The following is an 18,507-nucleotide window of genomic DNA, read 5'->3' on the forward strand; positions in this document are numbered from 1 at the left end:
TTTAAAAATGGAAGGGTACGGCCTCCCGGGTGGCGCAGTGGTCTAAGGCACTGCATCGCAGCGCCAGCTGCGCCACCAGAGACTCTGGGTTTGCGCCCAGGCTCTGTCGCTAGGTTTCATCCTAGGTTCTGGCCTTTCTAGGGAGTTTTTCCTAGCCAGCGTGCTTCTACACCTGCATTGCTTGCTGTTTGGGGTTTTAGGCTGGGTGTCTGTACAGCACTTTGTGACATCAGCTGATGTATTTGATTGATTTGGAAACTGAATGATTTCCCTGACTACTTCTCTGATGAGGACACCAATCCTGCGCATAAAGACCCAGATGTAGAGCTCATGTTCCACTCTGTGTGCAAGAAGTGACCAAAGAGGGGACTCTGTCACTGGTGTAGGAAGGGCTCTAGGGGAGACAGACATTTTCATCATGCTGACCCCTATCACAGTGCACATTTGTGGCCTGCTGGAGGTCATTTTGCAGGGCTCTGGCAGTGCACCTCCTTGCACAAAGGCGGAGGTAGCGGTCTTGCTGCTGGGTTGTTGCCCTCCTACGGCCTCCTCCACGTCTCCTGATGTACTGGCCTGTCTCCTGGTAGCGCCTCCATGCTCTGGACACTACGCTGACAGACACAGCAAACCTTTTTGCCACAGCTCGCATTGATGTGCCATCCTGGATGAACTGCACTACCTGAGCCACTTGTGTGGGTTGTAGACTCCGTCTCATGCTACCACTAGAGTGAAAGCACCGCCAGCATTCAAAAGTGACCAAAACATCAGTCAGGAAGCATAGGAACTGAGAAGTGGTCTGTGGTCACCACCTGCAGAACCATTCCTTTATTGGGGGTGTCTTGCTAATTGCCTATAATTTCCAACTTTTGTCTATTCCATTTGCACAACAGCATGTGAAATTTATTGTCAATCAGTGTTGCTTCCTAAGTGGACAGTTTGATTTCACAGACGTGTGATTGACTTGGAGTTACATTGTGTTGTTTAACTGTTCCCTTTATTTTTTTGAGCAGTGTATATAGAAGTATGAAACTTCAACCAATTTGGAGTAGTTTCAACCATTACCATCATCGCTTTTTTTTCCATTTACAGGCAGGCATGTGAAAAAATATATATTTTCATATTTAACACATCAACTCACATTGACTCACATGACTCACAACAAACATCTGTCTGCAACAGGCACATTTCTAAGTATGCAACAGGTCAAATATCACTGTCTTCAGCAGTAAAGGGTAGCTGTCTGTGTCATTGTCCAAATCACACAGGACTATTGCTAAATTATAAACTGTTTCCTAATCATTAGTGTTTACCCAAACTATAAAATTAAGTAATTATAATTGGAAATTGTCAAACGTCTCTTACAGCCCGCTCTAGCCCAGCGGGCACCATATGCTTTCGCCAGCGGCTTATCTAATTGTCAGTCTCAAAGCTCAATCCTTCTATTCATTATTTAACCTTGTATTGAAACCTCAGCTTGTCCTCAGGGACAATGCAAATAGTCTGGGTAGCCATTAGATTAGCTGTTCAGGAGTCTTATGGCTTGGGGGTAAAAACTGTTGAGAAGCCTTTTAGTCCTAGACGTGGCACTCCGGTACCGCTTGCCATGCGATAGTAGAGAGAACAGTCTATGACTGGGGTGGCTGGGGTCTTTGACAATTTTTAGGGCGTTCCTCTGACACTGCCTGGTGTAGAGGACCTGGATGGCAGGCAGCTTAGCCCCAGTGATGTACTGGGCCGTACGCACTACCCTCTGTAGTGCCTTGCGGTCAGAGGCCGAGCAATCTTTCCCACAATTGTTATTTTTTTAACCTTTATTTAACTACTTACTTATCTTGCCAATGAAAAATGTGGGTAGAAGCTGTTAAGAAGACTTTTAGACCTAGACTTAGCGCTCAGGTACCACTTGCCGTGCGGTAGCAGAGCAAACAGTCTATGACTAGAGTGGCTGGAGTCTTTGACAATTTTTGGGCCTTCCTCTGACACCGCCTGGTATAGAGCTCCTGGATGGCAGGAAGCTTGTCCCCAGTGATGTACTGGGCAGTACGTTCTACCCTCTGTAGTACCATGTGGTCGAATGCCAAGCGGTTAGCATACCAAGCGGTGATGCAGCCAGTCAAGATGCTCTCGATGGTGCAGCTATAGAACTTGAGGATCTGAGGACCCATGCTAAGTCTTTTCAGCCTCCTGAAGGGGAAGAGGAGTTGTCATACCCTCTTCACGACTGTGTTGGTCTGACCATGATAGATCCTTAGTGATGTGGACAACGATGAACTTGAATCTCTCGACCCGCTCCGCAACAGGCCTGTTTCCTGTAGTCCACGATAAGCTCCTTTGTCTTGCCCACATTGAGGGAGAGGCTGTTGTCCTGGCATCACACTGTCAGGTCTCTGACCTCCCTATAGGCTGTCTCATCGTTGTTGGAGATCAGGCCTACCATCGGAAAATTTAATGATGGTGTTTGAGTCCTGCGCAACCACGCAATCGTGGGTAAACGGAGTACAGGAGGCCACTGAGCATGCACCCCTGAAGGTCCCCGTGTTGAGGGTCAGCGTGGCGGATGTGTTGTTGCCTACCCTTACCATATGGGGGAAGTCCAGGATCCAGTTGCAGAGGGAGGTGTTCACTTCCAGGATCCTTAGCTTAGTGTTGAACTTGGAGGGCACTATGGTGTTCAACGCTGAGCTGAAGTCAATGAACAACATTCTCATGTAGGTGTTATTTTTGTCCAGTTGGGAAAGGGCACTGTGGCGTGCAATATAGATTTGTGTCATCTTTGGATCTGTTGGGGCGGTATGCGAATTGGAATGGGTGTAGGGTTTCTTGAATGTTGATGTGAGCCATGACCTTAATGTTGTTGGGCACAGGGACTATGGTGGTCTGCTTGAAACATTTAGGTATTACAGACTGGGGCAGGTTGAAAATGTCATTGAAGACTCTTGTCAGCTGATCAGAGCATGCTTTGAGTATGTGTCCTGGTAATCCGTCTGGCCTTGCAGCCTTGTGAATGTTAACCTGTTTTAAAGGTCTTACTCACATCAGCTATGGAGAGCATGATCATACAGTTACCCGAAACAGCTGGTGCATCACACACAGTTCAGTGTTTCTTGCCTTAAAGAGAACATAGAAGGAATTTAGCTCGTCTGCTAGGCTTGCGTCAATGGCCAGCTCTCGGTTGGGTTTCCCTTTGTAATCCGTGATAGTTTGCAAGACCTGCCACCTCCGAACGTCAGAGCCGGTGTAGATTTTAGTCCTGTGTTGACGCTTTGACTGTTTGATGGTTTTTCGGAGGGCGTAGCATGTTTTCCTTCAAAGTGGCAGCTCTAGCCTTTAGCTCAGTGAGGATGAATCAAGATGTTGTCATAGCTTTGAGAGCTCTTCTGTAGCTATTACACTTCTAAACTTAATAATTCATATTTATGCAAATGTTTTATATACTATGTGTGGGCCTTTACTTACTTTATCGTACACAAAGTTTAACATGTTGCATTTTCATTTCACTTGTGCTTTGTGTTTACAGGCAAGTGTTACTGTTTGACAAAATAAAACAATCTACATTATAAACTGGGTGGTTCGAGCCCTAAATGCTGATTGGCTGACTGCCGTGGTATACCACGGGTATGACAAAACATGTATTTTTACTACTCTAATTACGTTGGTATGCAGTTTATAGTAACAATAGTGCACCTCGGGGGTTTGTGGTATGTGGCCTAAGAACATTCCTTAGCTGTGGTATATTGCTTAATTGTAATCTAGGCTACAATCTGTATTATCAATTCATATAATTTATATAACCATTTTCCTTCACAGAACCAATATCTGGTGCTAACATCACTACTACCCCAAACTCTTCAATCATCGAGGGAGGCTCTGTGAACTTAACCTGTGATGCTTCTGGCGCCATCATCACCAGAGAGTGGATGAAAGATGGTCACCCTCTGTCTGCTGGTGGCAACATAATCATCTCTGAGGATAAGAGCATGCTGTCCATAAACCCTGTGAAGAGAACAGACACTGGAGAATACCGGTGTAGAGTCAGCAACCCCATCAGCACCGCTAATGCTAAACACGGTCTCATTGTAAACTGTAAGTAGGCCTACTCTGCTATAAGCCTGGGGTTACAATTACAGTTTTTTAACCTTTTTTTGTTGCATTTAATATCTGACAGTCAGTGTAAATGCTGGATATGCAAGATATAATTTTTTTAATATATTTTTTATTTAAAAAAGAAACGTCCGCTCACCTTCAACTGCGTTTATTTTCAGCAAACTTAACATGTGTAAATATTTGTATGAACATAACAAGATTCAACAACAGACATAAACTGAACAAGGTCCACAGACATGTGACTAACGGAAATGGAATAATGTGTTCCTGAACAAAGGAAGGGGGGGTCAAAATCAAAAGTAACCGTCAGTATCTGGTGTGGCCACCAGCTGAATTAAGTACTCCTCCTCATGGACTGCACCAGATTTGCCATTTCTTGCTGTGAGATGTTACCCCACTCTTCCACCAAGGCACCTGCAAGTTCCTGGACATTTCTGGGGGGAATGGACCTAGCCCTCACCCTCCGATCCAACAGGTCTCAGACGTGCTCAATGGGATTGATCCGGGCACTTCGCTGGCCATGGCAGAACACCGACATTCCTGTCTTGCAGGAAATCACTCACAGAACAAGCAGTATGGCTTGTGGCATTGTCATGCTGGAGGGTCATGTCAGGATGAGCCTGCAGGAAGGGTACCACATGAGGAAGGAGGATGTCTTCCCTGTAATGCAAAGCGTTGAGATTGCCTGCAATGACAACAAGCTCAGTCTGATGATGCTGTGACACACCGCCCTAGACCATGATGGATCCTCCACCTCCAAATCGATCCCGCTCCAGAGTACAGGCCTCGGTGTAATGCTCATTCCTTCGACGATAAACGCGAATCTGACCATCACCCCTGGTGAGACACAACCACGACTCGTCAGTGAAGAGCACTTTTTTGCCAGTCCTGTCTGGTGTAGCGACGGTGGGTTTGTGCCCATAGGCGACGTTGTTGCCGGTGATGTCTGGTGAGGTCCTGCCTTACAGCAGGCCTACAAGCCCTCAGTCCTGCCTATTGTGGACAATCTGAGCACTTATGGAGGGATTGTGCATTCCTGGTGTAACTCGGGCAGTTGTTGTTGCCGTCCTGTACCTGTCCCACAGGTGTGATGTTCGGATGTACCGATCCTGTGCAGGTGGTGCTACACGTGGCCTGCCACTGCGAGGACGATCAGCTGTGTGTCCTGTCTCCCTGTAGTGCTGTCTTGGGCGTCTCACAGTACGGACATTGACATTTATTAGTCAGTAGAAAGGCCTCTCTAGTGTCCTAAGTTTTCATAACTGTGACATTAATTGCCTACCGTCTGTAAGCTGTTAGTGTCTCAATGACCGTTCCACAGGTGCATGTTCATTAATTGTTTATGGTTCATTGAACAAGCATGGGAAACAGTGTTTAAACCATTTACAATGAAGATCTGTGAAGTTTGGATTTTTTGGATTTTTTTACTAATTATCTTTGAAAAACAGGGTCATGAAGAAGGAACGTTTATTTTTTTGCTGAGTTTATATATGTTTGTTTCTATATGTGATATTTCATTTTTTTGATGTCTTCACTATCATTCTAAAATATAGAAATGTCCTTATTTTTGAAAGAAAAGCCATTTTTTTGGTCCATTTAAAATAAGTGAAATACGGTGTAGACATTTTGTGTTGTAAATGACTTTTGTAGCTGGAAACAGCTGATTTGTAATGGAATATCTACGTAGGCGTACAGAGGCCCATTGTCAGCAACCATCACTCCTGTGTTCCAATGGCACGTTGTGTTAGCTAATCCAAGTTTCTCATTTTAAAAGGCTAATTGATCATTAGAAAACCCTTTTGCAATTATGTTAGCACAGCTGAAAACTGTTGTTCTGAATTAAAGAAGCAATAAAACTGGCCTTCTTTAGACTAGTTGAGTATCTGGCGCATCAGCATTTGGGTTCGATTACATGCTCATAATGGCCAGAAACAAATACCTTTCTTCTGAAAATCGTCAGTCTATTCTTCTGAGAAATTAAGGCTATTCCATGTGAGAAATTGCCAAAAAACTGAAGATCTTGTACAATGCTGTGTACTACTCCTTTCACAGAACAGAGCAAACTGGCTCTAACCAGAATAGGAAGAGGAGTGGGAGGCCCCGGTGCACAACTGAGCAAGAGGACAAGTACATTAGAGTGTCTAGTTTGAGAAACAGACGCCTCACAAGTCCTCAACTGGTAGCTTCATTAAATAGTACCCGCAAAACACCAGTCTCAACATCAACAGTGAAGAGGCGACTCCGGGATGCTGGCCTTCTAGGCAGAGTTCCTCTGCACAGTGTCTGTGTTCTTTTGCCCGTCTTAATATTTTCTTTTTATTGGCCAGTCTGAGATATGGCTTTTTTATTTTTTTATTTTTTTGCAACTGCCTAGAAGGCGAACATCCCGGAGTCGCCTCTTCACTGGTGTTTTGCGTGTACTATTTAATTTTACAACATTAACAATGTCTATACTGTGCTTCTGATCAATTTGATGGTATTTTAATGTCCCAAAAATGTCTTTCAAAAACAAGGACATTCCTAAGTGACCCCAAACTTTTGAACTGATGTGTGTGTATATTAGAGGTCGACTGATTATGATTTTTCAACGCCGATACAGATTATTGGAGGACCAAAAAAATCCGATACAGATTAATCGGTTGATTTATATATATTTGTAATAATGACAATTACAACAATACTGAATGAACAAATAAACCCTTTTATTTTAACTTAATGTAACACATAAATAAATCAATTTAGTCTCAAATAAATAATGAAACATGTTCAATTTGGTTTAAATAATGCAAAAACAGTGTTGGAGAAGAAAGTAAAAGTGCAATATGCGCCATGTAAAAAAGCTAACGTTTAAAACCTCTACGGACCCCCCATCCATTCTCATCAGAAACGCTGACTAGAATAGCCTAGCCTAGCGCCACAGGGATATCATAAAATATAATTTAATGAAATCACAAGTCCAATACAGCAAATGAAAGATAAACATCTTGTGAATCCAGCCAACATGTCCGATTTTTAAAATGTTTTACAGCAAAAACACAACATATATTTATGTTAGCTCAACACCATATCCCAAAAAACACAGCCATTTTTTCACCGGAAAGATAGCTTTCACAAAACCCACAAAGAGATAAAATGTATCACTAACCTTTGAACAACTTCATCAGATGACAGTCTTATGACATCAAGTTATACAATACATTTATGTTTTGTTCGGAAATGTGCATATTTATAAACAGAAATCGTGGTTTTACATTGGCGCCATGTTCAGAAATGGCTCCAAAATAGAGAAAGTAATTACAGATAGCAACGTGAAATACAGAAATACTCATCATAAACTTTGATGAAAGATACATGTTTAACATATAATTAAAGATACACTGGTTCTTAATTCAACCGCTGTGTTAGATTTAAAAAATAACTTTAGTAAAAAGCACAGCATGCAATAATCTGAGACAGCGCTCAGCCATTCTCCGCCATGTTGGAGTCAACAGAGTCAACAGAAATACGAAATAACATCATAAATATTCCCTTACCTTTGATGAACATTCATCAGAATGCAGTGCCAGGAATCCTAGTTCCACAATAAATCGTTGTTTTGTTTTATAATGTCCATTACGTCTGTCGAATTAGCAACTTTGGCTAGCATGTGTAGCTCACGTGTCCATACACATTTGCGCAATGAACAAAAACTTCAAAAAGTGATATTAAAAGTCGAATAAACTGGTCAAACTCAGTTGAGAATCAATCTTCAGGATGTTTTTCTCATATATATCCAATAACGTCCCAGACGGAGAATTTCTTCATTTCTATCTAACGCATTGCAGACAAAGAAATGACATTCCCAATGTGCGCGGCCAAGTACTGGCAATCTGCCTGACCTGTCACTCCACAAGGCTCTCATTCGGTCCCACATTAGGCTAGACGCTTCATTCCACGTTCTATTGCCTGTTGACATCTAGTGGAAGGTGTATGAAGTGCATACAGATCCATAAATATAATGCAATTGAATAGGCGATGCCTTTCACAGCGACCCATTTCAGAATTTTCACTTCCTGTTTGGAAGTTTGCCTGCCATGTGAGTTCTGTTTAACTCACATATATAATTCAAACAGTTTTAGAAACTTCAGAGTGTTTTCTATCCAATAGTAATAATAATATGCATATCATATGATCTAGGACAGAGTACGAGGCCGTTTAATTTGGGCGTCATTCATCCGAAAGTGAAAATGTCGCCCCCTATCCCAAAGAAGTTTTAAGTTCCTTGCTGTCACGTCCTGACCTTAGAGATCATTTATATGTCTCTGTTTTGGTTGGTCAGGGCGTGAGTTTGGGTGGGCATTCTATGTCTGGTGTTCTATGTTGTCCGAGTGTTGTATTTCTGTGTGTTTGGCCTGGTATGGTTCTCAATCAGAGGCAGCTGTCATTCATTGTCTCTGATTGAGAATCATATTTAGGTAGCCTGTTCCCACCTGTGTTTGTGGGTGGTTGTTTCCGGTTTAGTGTTTGTGTCACCTTTCAGGACTGTTCGTTTGTCGTGTTTGTTGTTTTGTTTAGTGTTGCATATTTTATTAAATTATATGAACACTTACCACGCTGCACCTTGGTCCTCTTCTTCTCCTCCAGACGACAAGCGTTTCACTTGCTCAGAACATGAGAACATTTGATGGTGGTTCAATATTCCCAGTTCTTCAATATCCCCAATTAAGAAGTTTTAGGTTGTAGTTATTATAGGAATTATGATGTGTCGACAATTTCTCTCTATACCATTTGTATTTCATATACCTTTGACTATTGGATGTTCTAATAGGCATTATAGTATTGCCAGCCTAATATCGGGAGTTGAGAGGCTTGAAGTCATAAACAGCATTGCTAAGAGCTGCTGGCAAACGCAGTAAAGTGCTGTTTGAATGAATGCTTACGAGCCTGCTGCTGCCTACCACCGCTCAGCCAGACTGCTCTATCAAATCATAGACTTAATTATAATAAACACACAGAAATACGAGCCTTTTGGTCGTTAATATGGTCAAATCCGGAAACTATAATTTCAAAACATGTTTATTCTTTAAGTGAAATACGGAACCATTTTGTATTTTGTCGAACGGGTGGCAACCCTAAGTCTAAATATTACTGTTACATTGAAAGCCTTCAATGTTATGTCATAATTATGTAAAATTCTGGCAAATTAATGACGGTCTTTGTTAGGAAGAAACACAGTTCGCAACGAGCCAGGCGGCCCAAACTGTTGCATATACTCGGACTCTGCTTGCACTGATTGCAAGAGAAGTGGCACAATTTCCCTAGTTAATATTCCCTGCTAACATGCATTTATTTTAACAAAATATGCAGGTTTAAAAAAATATTTGAAAACAGTTGGAAAACCATTCCAGGTGAAGCTGGTTGAGAGAATGCCAAGCGTGTGCACGCTGTCATCAAGGCAAAGGATGGCTACTTTGAAGAATATATACTACATGATTCCATATGTGTTATTTCATAGTTTTGATGTTTTCACTATTCTACAAAAAAATTATAATAATAAAGAAAAACCCATGAATGGTTAGGTGTGTTCTAACCTTTTACTGGTACTGTGTATGTATGCATGTATTATATGTATGTATATATATGTATATATATACATATATATATGTGTATATATGTTTGAGTGTGTAACATCACACTGATTACCAACTAACGAACACATGGCTACCTCTAATTGGAACTGGTGATCTGTGTTACAGATGGACCTGATGGTATGGAAATAATGGGTCCATCTGAAATAGAAGTAGGACAGAAGATTACATTGACCTGCTCTGCTGACTCCATACCGACTTCTAGTTACACCTGGGTGCTTAACGGGACAGAGATACCTGGACATTCACCTGAGTTCACTAAAGAGAAGAGTGAATACTCTGACAGTGGGGATTACACCTGTACAGCAACAAATAATGTCACTGGAAACAAAACATCTGTGGTCCATAAACTGTCAGTAAAAGGTAAAGTTAGCAGCTTTTAAGACAATATGAACATAGTAGGTGTCTTTATTGTGTTGTAACTGTCACTCAGATGCACTGTAATGTGCAGTACTGCTTGTTCATTGTGTGAAGCCTTTCTCTAATCTGTATTGTTCTATCTCTGGTCTCTGCAGCGAAGGGCTCTCTAACTCCAGGTCTGTCTGCTGGTGCCATCGCTGGGATTGTGATTGGAGTATTGCTGGTTGTGGGAGTGGCAGTTGGTGTTACAGTGTTCATCAATAAAAATGGGTGAGTTTAAAAAAAAAAGTGTCAAAGATGTTAATATTGTTAATGTTTGTCAACTTAAAAAAAATAATAATAATCATTTAATTTCAAAAGTGAATTTTCTATCACTGGTAGTGGAAAACAGGCTCTATTTTCACATTGATCCAAATTGGTCACTAAGAGGGCCTTGGTGTATTTCAAAAGCTGTTAATAAAAGCATAATGTTCGAATGACTTTCTTAACAGCAACCTTTCAATTTGTGTTTCTTGTTGTATATAAAACCAATGCTGACCCAATGCATCGAAGAGGTAAGCATATACTCTATCTTAAAAGTCGTCATAATTAATAATGTCTTTCAAATTTTTGCTTACTCCACATTTACATTTATCATTTAGTAATTTAGCAAACACTCATATCCAGAGTGACTTACAGTTTCCACAAAGAAATTAAATGGATTCAGACAGCAGAAAAACACCATTGTATATGACAAAGCTTAAAGCGCCAATCAGCCGGCATTCACCCGCCCCGTTTTGGTAAAAAGCTAAGGGATGGGACTGGACAAATGTAACCACTCTCAGATTCATAGACCGAGCTATGGATGCAAGGGCTGACCATCCATTATATCAACATTATAGTTGTAACCATGTTATGAGGCTATATTGTGTTTGTTTACATTTACTTTGTTTAGAAACATTGGAGTAAAGCAAGATTATATTTTGGGTTATGATGGGGTACGACAGTTGAACTAAGCTCATGAGACATTTATAAGTAATATTCCTCAAGAATCAATGGGTACACATTCATTTATACAAAATTCAAAAGGCACTCGCACATCTGAGCAATCTTATTTGCAGGTGCATGGAAACAATTGAACAAGATGAAGGAAAAAGGAAACCGCACACTGCTCTTGATAGTATCACCGATATTTAATAAGCTTACGTATCCGCCACACAGCCTTCGTTAAAGTTTTTGTGATTTTTTGAAAGTTGCACCCTTATGTAGAACTGGCCCCACCCACATCCTTTCTACACGTCGAAGGGGGTTGGAGGCAAAGGAAAAACAAATAAGTGCTACCAAATATAACAATATGCATTTCATAAATATTACAAAAGTGTATAAATAAGGCGTATTGAACACGTCTGTAAAATCTCAATGAGGACATAGCAAGTTTTCATTAGTCATTGGGTACATCATACGAAAAACGTCAGAATAATCTACAAGAGACACATATTTCATGTTCAAATTCACAACATAACATACATAGGCATTTCATCATTAAGTCCTTTAGGAAATAATGTCTGGAGGGTGAAAATCCCAAAACATTCTCTTTTAATCAGAGTATTATTAATATATCCTCCCCTGTCTGATATCTTAACTTTCTCTATGCCACCAAATCTAAAATTGGAAATGTCATGCTTCGGGTCATTGAAATGTACAGCGACTGGATAATCCCTGTCGTTTCTCCTGATTGAACTTTTATGTTCACTAATTCTCTGTTTGAGAGAGCGGGTGGTTTTACCGACATAACAGAGCCCACATGGACATTTAATCATGTAAATAACATGGGTGGTGGAACACGTAATAATGTCATTTATTTGGAACCGTTTTCCTGTGTGTGGGTGGCAGAAATATTTACACTTCATCATATTGTTGCACTGTGCGCATACTCTGCATTTATAGCTACCATTTGGTAGAGGGCGTAAAAGAGCTTGGCAGATTTTCTTTTGTGGCTGGCAGTTGGCATGAACCAATTTATCGCGTAAATTACGACCTCTCCTATACACAATATGTGGTGGATATTTAAATTCAGCCGGCAAAGCTGGGTCCAATGATAAAATATGCAAATATTAAATCCCACTTTTCACGAATTCAAAGTATATGTAGTTGTGAACATTACGGAGTGTTCTTTGGCTTTAGCGGGTCTTTTTTGTAGCAGTTCATCTCGTGTTTTTTCCAATGCCAAATTATGAGCTCCATCCACACATTGTGACAAATAGCCTCTTCTTAGAAACCTCATGCGCATCTCCGCTGCTTTTTCTAGATAATCCTCTGTGGAGTGGCATATACCGCATACCGCGCAGTCTAAAAAATTGGCTTCTTGGAAGTCCTCTTTAAAATGGCTCAGGGTGGAAGCTGTCACCCTGTAATAGAGTATTTCTGTCCGTTTCTTTTCTATACAGAGTTGTAAACAGGGTTCCATTTGATTTCTCAATCCACATATCGAGATAATGAACACGTTGAGTGTCACGTTCAATAGTGAATTTGAGATTAGGGTCAATGTCATTGAGTAGTGCCATAAAATCTGACAGTTCTTCTTCAGTTCCTTCCCATATACAAAAAATGTCGTCAATATATCGATACCACTTCAGGACCTTATTCAAAAATTGATTCTCGTTTTCATTATTAACAAAACGTTCTTCAAAAAGACCCATATAGAGGTTAGCATAGCTCGGAGCAAATGTAGAGCCCATCGATGTTCCATTCGTTTGGAGGTAGTATTCATCATCAAACCTGAAATAGTTATACGTCAAAACATATTCAGCCAACTCTAGAATGATGTTTGTTGGTGGATATTCATTAGTATCTCTGTCTCCCAAATAGTGTGCTGGTGCTGCCGGCCCCGCCCCGCTGTATTTCCCAATGGACTGCCCATTCTCAAACAGAGAATTAGTGAACATAAAAGTTCAATCAGGAGAAACGACAGGGATTATCCAGTCGCTGTACATTTCAATGACCCGAACCATGACATTTCCACCTTTTAGATTTTGTGGCATAGAGAAAGTTAAGATATCAGACAGGGGAGGATATATTAATAATACTCTGATTAAAAGAGAATGTTTTGGGATTTTCACCCTCCAGACATTATTTCCTAAAGGACTTAATGATGAAATGCCTATGTATGTTATGTTGTGAATTTGAACATGAAATACAGGGGCGAAAATCTGATATCAACCTTGGAGGGGACAATTACATTACATTTTCTCAAGAGCAATTCCTGAGGGGGACACCAAAAGTAGTGCTGTAACACATAGCCTACGTTGTAATATGTTAAATGTATATTGAGGAACCATAATTCCTACAACTGAATAATTGATAGGTACAGTAGTTAACTGAAGGGTTTAACCAACTTGTTCAAATGTTTAAATCATTATAATACTACTACTAATAATAGTTATAGCAGTGCTCCTTACCAGTCCAGTATGTATGCAGGTATTCGTACTTACAACTAGCAATATCAAGAAAGGCCAGTAGGTAGCAATGGTACTGTACACTGTATGGGTGTAGTTTTCATAAATACAATGAACATGGTGTGATCTCATCTAAAATAATCTCCATTGAGAACCATCACAAAGTTAGTCTCCGTATTGAATTGACCTTTTAATTTGACTTTTTCTGATACGTTTATATAGTCATTAAATGTGCCACTGGCCTGAGTCTACTACAATATCTTTACAAGAACAAAAAGCTTAAAATAAGTACAGTTCTAAAAGCAAAATAACTACTTCAATGAAAAACCCAAATAAATCAAACAAAATATCCTTCAGTCAGTGTCTCAACTCTTCAAACAGCAGCTATGGACAAGTATGTCGCACAAAGTATGCAATTTTAAATAAAATAACATGAAATAAATAATTTGTAAGTGTACTGTCGTGTACTGTCATGTACTAAAAACTACTCTCCTCTAGGCTGCTTAGTACCCGCTCATACTGCCCTAGCACAGCTCTAATAGCAGTATTCCGCACAGTCCACCTTGTTGGACATAGGGGTTTCCGGGTGGGCAGATGTGTTTCTTTGGACGTGGCAATTGATTCAAACATGCTCTTAAACTTTCCTGACTGGTCATAGAGGACACCTAACTGATGGACCCAAGAAAGGGAATCCCGGATCAGTGGGGAGGCTGAGCAGCCAGCCTGTGTAATCAGATTTACACAGTGTGCTCCACAATGGACATAGAGGGCTAATGGCTGCTGCCTTCTCACAATTGCCTGTGCACCTGTGTATTTTCCTGCCATGTTTGAGGCACCATCGTAACTCTGCCCACGTAAGCCAGACATGGGCAAATTGAGCCTCAACAACACTTCAGTTGCCACTTTCGCAATGCCCTCGCCTGTTGTCTCCGACACCCTGTATAGCCCAATAAACTCCTCGTGAGGGACAAGGTCATGGTCAACATAATGCAAAAAGACACTCTCCTGTTCAGCACCAGAGACATCTTGAGTACCATCAACAATTAATGAAAATTGTACAATCGGAAGAGATCTAATCTCAGCTGCAATGCCTCGAATGATTGTATTGGCCATGATGTTCAGAATTTCATTCTGTGCTTTGGGGCCTCTTGAAACGTCAACACTCTGTTGGCAAGAGTTTGCAGTTCAAAAATTGTGGGTGTGGCTGATATGGTTTTGTGCCATCACTGAGGTAACTGGACAATGCTGTGCCACTGTCCCCTATACTGGTGCTGCTGGCAACAAGGGTGACACCTGGTCCTGCCGTGGCTGTGACATTGTTCTCTGAAGTCTCTCTCCCTGGCTCTTTCCCTTTCACCACCCTCACTGACTCAGTCTGTCTCCTAGAAAAGAAATAAGGTGTTTGCCGTACTCCTAACTACCGGTACCCAAAACTACACAATTAATCACAACAGCAATACCATTGCCATAAACAAATCTTAGTTTAGTCATCAGTTTAAGTTGAGAGCGGGGGTATCCATGGCATTTTCCAATTATGTCCCTATTTTACAAGTAAAAAAAATTGAGAACCTTTCATAATGTTGCCAAACAAAGACTCAACAAACTTACCTGAGACTCCCTGTCTCTGCCAGTCTGTCCCTGCCTATCTGTCCCCAGCTCTGCTGTCTGTGTGCCATCTGTTGCCTGCTCTGCCTAATGACATCATTGTGAAACATTCCATTAGCATTTCACTTCTTTCTTATGAACATTTTATCAACTCGTCTTTGGGATATTAGGCTACTAGAGTTCTTACTTTGCGTTTTGGTGTACTGGAAAATACTCTGATGTCCGTCTTTTTACTTTTTTCTGCCATTTTTCTACCTGGCTGGCTGGCTGGCCGGTCTAGCTGCACACACACACATTTACACAACATATGCTACAACCTTTTCTAATTTTAATATAGTTTGTTTCATATTGGCTGGCTTCCAACAATAGCTGAATTTGTAAAGCTAGCGAGCACCAACTCCGTTTCTGTGGTGTTTGCCATAATCTTAAAAAAAAAAAGGTGAAATAAAATAAATGTAAAAAAGTTCACTAGCGACAATTTAGCTTTTGCAACGAGACCATTAAATATATTTAAGACAATGGTATAAGAGAGTGTAGTTCTGTTCAGTTTGGACTTCAGTTTATCGCCAACCTTATCACAGGGACTTTGAAGCACTACAGCTGCTGATCTTGGAATAAACTAACGATAGCAAAGATTCCATCTTTGACGACGCCACATTAATGGAATAGGTACTAGCTAGCTTGCTAGTTAATGTTTGCTTTAGTTTGCGCGCTAGCTCTGCAAATTCAGCTAGTGTGTGAACCCTGCCAACATAAAAATGTAAACATTGCTATGGCGCGATTGACTGGATTAACCTCACGTCAGTTACGTACATGTGCCTTTCAGACAGTAGATACGAACCCTCTATTACCTTGCCAGCTAAAGAACTGGCAGTGGATCAAACCATTGTGAGGCAAAGGGAGGGGTGGTCGCAATCTTTTGAAACTTAAAAAGGCGCTATTAAGTGTCTATAATCAGCACAACTGCTTTCATTGCGTATTATTAATATTATTGAAATTACATAGTTATGTTTACAGTGATAGATTGGGGGGGACAAATCATATTTTTCCCAGGATGGGGGGGGTCGTGTCCCCCCCGTCCCCCCTGGGATTTCCGCCTATGATGAAATATGTGTCTCTTGTAGATTATTCTGATGTTTTTCGTATGATGTACCCAATGACTAATGAAAACTTGCTATGTCCTCATTGAGATTTTACAGACGTGTTCAATACGCCTTATTTATACACTTTTGTAATATTTATGAAATGCATATTGTTATATTTGGTAGCACTTATTTGTTTTTCCTTTGCCTCCAACCCCCTTCGATGTGTAGAAAGGATGTGGGTGGGGCCAGGTCTACATAAGGGTGCAACTTTCAAAAAATCACAAAAACTCTGACGCAGGCCGTGTGGCCGATACGTAAGCTTATTAAATATCGGTGATACTATCAAGATCAGTGTGCGGTTTCCTTTCTCTTTCATCTTACACATTCATTTACAAATCCAAGAATGGATGTAGTAACTGCTGATTGTCCCTTTAACACTGTAACAATGCTTATACAGACAAGATAGCAGCATTTATACCATCCCCTCTACTTGTGCATCTCTAACAGGCTCTCAACAACCTGTACATGACAACCCATCACCTGTGTATGAGAACACAAGACAAAATCAATCTCCACCTCTACCCCTGACAGTAAGTAACACCTGGTCACCTGGGATGTGTCTGTGCATGTCTGTATTCTACTACAATCTTACTATTCATGAACAAGATGACTTTGCTTAACAGGATGTACAGTGTAAAAATACTATGCAAAGACTGTTTGCCTATGATAGTGTATTCCAGTAAGTTTCTGTTTTTAACTTAATGGAAGTTATCAGTTTCTGGCCTATTTAGGTTATTCATTAACATATGATAGCTGTTTTTTTTGTCATGCAACTGTTGGTGTGGCTGTTGCCTTCTATCTAATGGCATTTTTTATTTCTGCTTTTATCCCAAATTATGAAATGAAGGATTTAAATAATACCTATGATACTAGGATAATGGTAAGTTTGTGTTAAGACAACAGGGCACCAAGTGACTGCAATACGATCAAAAGAATTGATGTCTTATTTTGTAAAATGATCTTCATTCTGTGTCATTGCTGATACATAGATGTTAATGTACCTTTTCTTTTCTCCCTCACCTTCAATCTAACAGTAAGAGAAGTCAGTGGAAAATATCTCCATTCAACCACCGTTCTCCAGTTTCCCCATCAACACATAAAACCTGCCATGATAACACCCAGTGTGGATCTGTAATATAATGTACATAATCAATACATTTATCTCATGTTTGTCTGCTTGATTGTGTACTTTATTATTTGACAACAATAACCTTTTTAATGAAAGTATATAACAAAATTTATACTGTAACTTAGCTAAATGAAGAATAATGTGGGGGATGCAATGTTAACAATGTAAGGACCACCCACTTGGGAGCCAGGCCCACCCGCTTGGGAGCCAGGCCCACCCGCTTGGGAGCCAGGCCCACCCACTGGGGAGCCAGGCCCAGCCAATCAGAATACGCTTTTCCCCAAAAAGGACTTTATTACAGACAGATATACTCCTCACGCGACCTCACGTGGTCTGCGGTTGTGAGGCCAGTTGGACATACTGCAAATTCTCAAAAATTACATTTGAGGTGGCTTATGGTAGAGAAATGTACATTAAATTATGTGGCAACAACTCTGGTGGACATTCCTGCAGTCAGAATGCCAATTGCATGCTCCCTCAAAACTTGAGACATCTGTGTCATTGTGCTGTTTGACAAATTTTGGAGTGGCCTTTTATTGTCCCCAACACAAGGTGCACCTGTGTAATGATCATATTATTTATTCAGCTTCTTGATATGCCACACCTGTCAGGTGGATCGATTATCTTGGCAAAGGAGAAATGTTTACTAACAGAGATGTAAACAAATGTGTGCATAAATTTAGAGAGAAATAAGATTTTTGTGCGTAATGAACATTTCTTTTATTTCAGCTTATAAAACACGAGACCGACACTTTATATGTTGCGGTAATATTTTTTTCAGTATATAGAACACTATTGTGAAGTGTGATGGCAAAAGGGGAAAAAAGCTGGAGTACTTTATTGCTTTTCATGATGTAAAAAAATTATTATTAATAAAGATCGCCATCCATTTTTTTATCAACTATTGTTCTTTGATCAGTATTGTGTTATGACATTCAGTTACTTCATTCCTACAACGCTGGCCATTGGTTCTAAATGATCCTACAATTATGTTAGTGTTAGAGAAGGAGTATAAAACACATATGTGTATTTTTAAGCAATAAGGCCCGAGGGGGTGTGGTATATGGCAAATATACCACGACTAAGAGCTGTTCTTATGTGCA

The 18,507-nt window shown here is 40.5% G+C and overlaps 1 protein-coding gene across 3 annotated transcripts in view; it reads left to right on the forward strand.

The window, feature by feature from the left end:
* LOC129856995 (carcinoembryonic antigen-related cell adhesion molecule 5-like) overlaps positions 1-18,305 on the forward strand; it is a 34,386-nt gene extending 16,081 nt beyond the window's left edge. Inside the window, exons 5-10 of one of the 3 annotated variants that reach the window (XM_055924831.1) lie at positions 3,808-4,083; positions 9,840-10,094; positions 10,247-10,361; positions 16,721-16,805; positions 17,123-17,155; positions 17,310-18,305. In XM_055924831.1, coding sequence (XP_055780806.1) covers positions 3,808-4,083; positions 9,840-10,094; positions 10,247-10,361; positions 16,721-16,805; positions 17,123-17,155; positions 17,310-17,312 — 767 coding nt within the window. In that variant the 3' untranslated portion in view covers positions 17,313-18,305. Of the gene's footprint in view, positions 1-3,807; positions 4,084-9,839; positions 10,095-10,246; positions 10,362-16,720; positions 16,806-17,122; positions 17,156-17,309 lie in introns of those variants that run through there. The other 2 variants (XR_008759848.1, XM_055924833.1) reach the window with 2 other exon arrangements.
* Positions 18,306-18,507: the final 202 nt, after the last annotated feature.

This window comes from Salvelinus fontinalis, chromosome 6, assembly GCF_029448725.1.
Source record: "Salvelinus fontinalis isolate EN_2023a chromosome 6, ASM2944872v1, whole genome shotgun sequence".
Lineage (NCBI taxonomy): Eukaryota > Metazoa > Chordata > Actinopteri > Salmoniformes > Salmonidae > Salvelinus > Salvelinus fontinalis.